The sequence below is a fragment of the Condylura cristata genome, unplaced genomic scaffold (genome assembly GCF_000260355.1).
Source record: "Condylura cristata isolate star-nosed mole 26May11 unplaced genomic scaffold, ConCri1.0 scaffold00032, whole genome shotgun sequence".
In the NCBI taxonomy this organism is placed as follows: domain Eukaryota; kingdom Metazoa; phylum Chordata; class Mammalia; order Eulipotyphla; family Talpidae; genus Condylura; species Condylura cristata.
In genome coordinates, this window is record NW_004567133.1 from 2,625,233 (window position 1) to 2,631,627 (window position 6,395).

Below are 6,395 nucleotides of genomic sequence, written 5' to 3' on the forward strand. Positions count from 1 at the left end.
ATAAACTTTTTAATAAAAAAAAAAAAAAAAAAAAATGGATGGCACAACTCATTTCCACTTAGCAGGCTTTCTGGTGAGAAACTGTGCTTCCAGTAAGACATCACACGCTCCTTTTCCTGCTGTGGATATGTGTAAACTTCCCCCAATGTAGGCCTCTGTCCAAGCGATAAATGCCTTCTTGATGTGTAAAACCAAGAGGGAGAAGATTTCATCCCTTGCTATTGTGACAAGGGATCCCCAAATCAACCACAAAAGAGTTCAGAGGCTCTTTTGAGGTATAAACATATAGAACCAGGGATCCCTGTGTCTCCTAGAACTTCCCCTCCAGAGATCCTCCTGTGTTGAACATCCTCTCTGTGGGGCTCCTCTGACCACTCCCAGGAGAGTGCCCCAAATTATTTCCACTGCTTTTCCAGTGATTCCATCTACAAGCCCCTCACATCTGCATAGATGGACGGCGAGGACTGGGAAAGCCTACCGCTACCATGGCAACTGTGAAGCCTGGGAAGAAGAGGCTGCCCACACACTCCAGCAGGCACCTGGGTTCCTGAGAACACTAACTGGCATCCCCCAACCCTGTCCTGACAGGCTCTGCACCCTACCAACCCTGTCAAAGATCACAAAAGGGTCTCCCGAACATCTATCCTGTTCAAAAACACTGGACGTTCACAATTTCCTCTTATGGTGAGGCAGCCAGACGTGCCCTCACTCCCCGCTTTGCATTTGAGGTGTCCTGAATCCCTGCCTGCACTGTCTCCCTACCCCACCATCTCCAAGGGCAAAGGCAGTCCCCAGACCAAGTCCACAGCCACCCAGATCTGGTTTTGGACCATAAGCACCATTCCTTGGCTCGCTGATTCCCAGAGCCAGTCATGGGGGTGGCCCAGGTACAGGTTAGAAATCAGGCTCCCAGAGCCCACCCAAGACCTAGTGACTCCATCTCCACAGAAGGATTCGAGCAGGGATAATCCTTACCAGGCAAACTGGACAGACTGTGCTCTGTCACCAGGAGACAAGAGGAAGCAACCTAAGGCTCGCCCCTCCTGATCCCTAATTTGAAGATTTACCAAAATAAGAATGCCACTGCAGGGCCTCCCTGGTGGCCTACGGGTTAAGCCTTGCACTATCACCCTATGACCTGAGTTCCATCCCTGGCCAAGGAGCTGACCACATGGCGCAGCAGACCTCTCCTGTCTCACCTGCTGCTCCCCTCTGCAGTGTACTTCAGTAGCTCTGACTGTTCTGTCTCTGGTGGATCCTCCTATCCCCAGCACCTCTGGCCTGTACTCCAGTTGTGTACAGACATAATCTTTAAAACGAAACAAAAACAGAAATGGAGCTGAGCCTCCAGTGCAGCAGCCTGGGTTTGAGGGCTGGTCGGGATGAGGAGCCGCCACCAGGCTGCAGGTCAGCTTGGCCTCCCAGAGCGCATCCTGAGAGGGGTTGCTAAGCTTGTGACAACCTCGTCTTTCCTTGGAACTACAGTTTTCTGAGTCAAGAATGCCATCTTTTGTTAGTCTATCTTTTACCCAGGTAAAATGGCAGGCCCTGGCAAGGCAAGAGCAAACAAGGAGTACTGCCAAGAGAAAGGAAAGAAGCCTCCAAGATTCTTATTTGTAAAATAAAAATGTAGCCTAGAAAACCCTACCTCTGCACACACTCAAATACATTAATGCTTGCTCCCATCTAGATCTCAGGACAATGAACAGTCAGTGTCTGGGGAAACCAAAGTAGACCCACTCTCCACCTTAAAATACTGGGTAAGTAGCCCAGGTTCAGAAGGCAAATAATACCAAAGGCCAGGCCTGATCAGTTGAAAAGGACCTGTGACTTCCAGAAGGCCCAGGCCCAGGCCCAACACTTCCTGGAGTATCCCGAAATTCCAATTCAGGGGCAGGGAGCAGATGATTTTTTTTTAGAGATTTATTTTATTTATTAATGCACACAAGAGCTGGGGTGTAGACCAGAGGTGTAGGGGTAAGTGGATTCACCAGAGACAGAGTGGGGAGCAGAACAGGCAGATTTAGTGAAACACACTGCTGAGGGGAGCAGCCAGCGAGACAGGAGAGGGAGGTCTGTTGCGCCATGTGCCTTAACTCCCTGGCTGGGGATCGAACTGGTGCTGTGGATAGCCTGACAGCGCTGAGCCATAACCCCTTGCACCACCAGGCAGGCCCTAGCAAGCGACCTTTATAAGGCACACCTGTGAACCATCCTTCTCAATCAGATAATGAACACCTGAAGGTAGTTTGAAGCGTACGGGCTTGGGGTTTCATTATTCAATAAATTGTCTTAGGCATTTTTCAGAATGTGTAAGATTTCACTTTTTTTTTTTTTTTAATTAAGCAACTGAAGCCTCAGTTAGTACCTGCCAAAAAAAAACGGTGCTTCCCTGCCCTCCCTGGTGGCGTAGTGGGTTAAAGCACAACACTAAGAAGCTAAAGCCACCTCAGCGTGAGTTCGATCCCCGCCTGCCCCGAGGTGACCACATGGTGTGGCAGACCTCTCCTGACCCGCCCGCTGCTCCCCTCAGCAGTTTACTTGGTCGATCTGCCTGTTCTGCTCCCCAATCTGTCTCTGGTGAAGTCTCTCGCCGCCCCTGAGCCTCTGGCCTGTACCCCAGTTCCATATGTACAAATAAATAAATCTTTAAAAAAAAAAACAGTGCTTCCCTGATGGCTACCAAGTGGCTGTTATCAGTCAGGTAACTAACCAAACAAATCACATAATTCATAAATTAACTGACAATATGTCTAGAATGTACTTTAAATAACTGGAGGAGGAGGGCTAGAGACAGAAATGAAACAAAAACAGTCACATGTTTACTATTACAGCCAGGCAATGGGTCTATAGAGCTTCACTCTTTCGCAAGTATGTGTAATCTAATAGTATGAAAAAAAAATTAAAACTCAGAAGTCATCTGAAAGATTCTCACTCGCCATAGGCCTTAGATTGGCATTTTCTGCAATGTTCCGCGGAGGCATAGCACTTAACAGCTCCAGACCTTTGCACGAGCCCATTCCCTACTACAGACAGGCCACTACACAAAGGAAAGGCCTGCTTTGACCTGCTCAGTTCAAATGCTCCCTCCTGAATGCAGCCCTCTCAGCTTCTTCCAGAAACTTAATTCACGCTGCTGTTCTCCTCCTCCACAGCAGCAACAGATACTCTCCCACCTCTTGCCTCCTAAGATGAACTGTAATGATTTACAGGGTTATCTCCTCACTAGGCCAGTAAAGAAGCATCAAACCAGGTGAATCAATGCCCACTGCTTCAGAGTCATTTGAGGTGCTATTACAAATGTACCACCCTACTCAGAAACTCTAGGCATAGTCCTGGAAGCTATGTGACTTTCAAAATCAGAGAACCCCATTCTATTATGAGATGGTGACGATGGCTGCACACCTTATGAAAATATTTTTTAATCACTGAATCGTTATTCTTACAAAGTGAGAGCTTATTAAATAAATTAAAAATCAGACCATCCCTGGGCCCTCCCTGGTGGCACAATGGGTTACAGCACAGCAGCACTATAAAGCTGTCCGCAGCCACTGCAGCACGAGTTTGCTCTCCGGCTAGGGAGCTGACCCACATGGCCGAGCAGACCTCTCCCATCCCACCTGCTGCTCCCCTCAGCAGTGTGTTTCAGTCAGTCTGCCTGTTCTGTTCCCCACTCTGTCTCTGGTGAGTCCTCTCAACCTGCACCTCTGGCCTGTACCCCATTTCTTATGTGCATAGATAAATCTTTGGGGGGGAAAATGAGACCATCCCAGAAAAAGGGACCTTGGGCACCACATCCAGGGTGGAAAGAGACGCCCCTCTCCAGATTTCAACAAAGCAACAAGATGCCTGGCTGGCCAGATCATCCAGCTGTGCTTCATGTAACCCAACAGACCAAAGAACGAAACCCCACCCCAAACACACACAACTGACTAGACAAACACAGCCAAGCTGCCCCAGGAGACGCTCAGGAAGCTCTCAAGAGCTAGTGCTGGGTGCTCCTTCACTCCTACCACCAGTCTAGTGGGCCAGGGTGTTCTCCCCTACAATCAAGGGGCCATAGGAATCACTTCTTAGTCAAACTTCAAATGAGGGTGAACTGTCAAACAACCCCAGCCATCCCTCCACTACCCAGACCCACCCACCCCATGTCCCTAAGACACTATGAAGTGTGTTCAACAACCTGAGCCGCCAATGACACAAACACAAGTACATAAAGGTAGGCCAGAAGCAACAAAAAGAACACACTACTCCGTGTCCAGACCTTCCACATCCGGTCTGCAGACTTTACAGACGCTCAGTGTGGAGCATTGGGGAAAGAAGTTCAGGGTAAGTTACCCAGCAAGCAGGCTCAGGGAAAACTAAGCCGGAATGACGCTGAGGTTTCTAAGAGGTTGGAGGAGAAATGGACAAGGAGGTGGTACCCTGGGAAGCACAGGGTCATGGGAAGCACAGGGTCATGGGGAAGGTACCCGAGGCCGCCGGCGGAGCTGGAAACTGGGATGGAGAGCCAGGGGAGAACTCTGGCAACCAGGAATGAGGGGCTGGAGAAAGGGGTGGAAAACCGTAGTAAGGGGTGAGCTCTCGTGCCTTTGGACAGGGTAAAGCTCTGGGGGACCGGATGGAGTAAGAATGGGAAACGGGTAAGGCCGGCGTCGGGATGGGAAGGAGGAGGCAGGCCGAGACCAGGGGCGGGGCGGGAAGGACCAGACACGGCGACGCCAGGTTCGGGTGGAAAGGACCGAGCGGGGCCGGGTCTGGGCGGGAAGCCAGGGCCCGGCCGAGGTCGTGATGGAAAGGACGCAAGGGGACCGGGGTTGGGTTGGGAGGGACCGAGCCGAGCCGAGCCGAGCCGAGCCGAGCCGAGCCGAGGCCGCCAGGCAGACAGGAGAGCAGAGAGCGGCGCCGGCCGTACCTCTCCGAAGCTGGCCATGTCGAGGGCGGGCCGAGCCTCGGGCGCCCGAGCCGCAACCCGGAGACCGCCCGCCTGGGCGGTCAGGGATGCTCAAAGCCGGCGCGTCCGCCGCTCCACAGACACCCCGGCAGGGGGCGGGGCCGCCCGCCACTTCCGGCGCCCGTCGAACGCACTTCCGCTCGCCCGTAGACGTGCCGCGCGCTGGCGCCATGTTGGGTGCGGCACCGCCCTCGGCACTCTGGGCAGGGTGAGCCTGCAGGGTCCCCGAGCGGCCCACGCTGGCTTCCTGACCTCGTCTCTGTGTCTCCCGCCCTCTGCACGTGACTTTGCAGCCGCTCCGGCGCTCTCCTGCCGCCAAGCCTTGCATCTGCCGTTCAGATGGCTGCAGTGTTCAAAAACCACATTGTTGGAGAGCCACTCCCCGACTCCCATGCAGAAAGTAGCATCACCTTTTGCCCATCCTCACATACACATCTCTAAACTTGACCCTCACCTGTTTTGTTTTTCTCTATAACTCTGCACCATCTGACCTACAGGGCTGGGGGTGGGGGGTCGGAAGGGGGTGTGCCCCCAGTAAAATGTAAGACAGCCACAAGATTTCTCATACCTGGAATGAACATACCTGATATGGAGTAGACACTGAACATATAGTTGCCGAGAAAATATACGAATGATACAGCCTCTCCTATAGCCCTTCACAAAGTAACTGTCATATACACTAAGTCCTCAATGTCATTGATGAGTTCTTGCAAACTGCAGTTTCAAGCAAAACATGAATAAAGGAACATACTAACACCCATCAATTTCAGCTCAGATTTTTCTCATCAACATAATAGAAGATTCTAGGTTTTGCTGTACTAATAATTCATAGGAAATCTCTGCAGACAAAACTGGGTTTTGAATACCATTGCTGGCTCACAGATGACCCTAAGCAAATGTTTCCTGAGGCCACCCTCACAAAGTACCACTAAGGGGCCTCCCTGCTGCCACAGGGTTAGAAATCTCAGCACCATCAAGCTATCATCAGCCAGGTGGCCTGAGTTCAACCCCCAGGCAGGGAGCTGACCCACATGGCCAGCAGACCTCTCCTATCTTGCACACTGATCCCCTCAGCTGTGTATTTCAGTAAATCTGCCTGTTCTGCTCCCCACTCTGTCACTGGTGAATGCTCTCACACATAACCCCCACCTCTGGCTCACACCCCAGTTCTTGTATGCATGAATCAATAAATTAAAATCTGTATTAAGGAAGAGAGAAGGGAGGAAGGAAGGAAAAAAGAAAAATACCATGACTGGGGTGGCTTAAGCAGAAAGTTATTCTCTCCCAGTCTGGAGGCTGGAAATTTGAAAGGAAGATGTTGTCTGGCTGGGCCACGCACCCCACAAAAGCTCCCCTTGCTTCCTTCCCAGCCTCGGGGGGCTGCCAGCAATCCTTGAATAATTGGAGCCCTTTGTGCAGTTGCATCACTCCAAGTTCTGCT

The 6,395-nt window shown here is 51.4% G+C and overlaps 1 protein-coding gene across 3 annotated transcripts in view; it reads right to left on the minus strand.

Moving 5' to 3' along the window:
* FBXL18 (F-box and leucine-rich repeat protein 18) overlaps positions 1 to 5,047 on the minus strand; it is a 31,051-nt gene extending 26,004 nt beyond the window's left edge. For 2 of the 3 annotated variants that reach the window (XM_004691922.1, XM_012731937.1), the window contains exon 1: positions 4,916 to 4,933. In XM_004691922.1, coding sequence (XP_004691979.1) covers positions 4,916 to 4,933 — 18 coding nt within the window. Of the gene's footprint in view, positions 1 to 4,915 lie in introns of all 3 variants that reach the window. The other variant, XM_012731936.1, reaches the window with a different exon arrangement.
* Between the last annotated feature and the right edge of the window lie 1,348 nt (positions 5,048 to 6,395).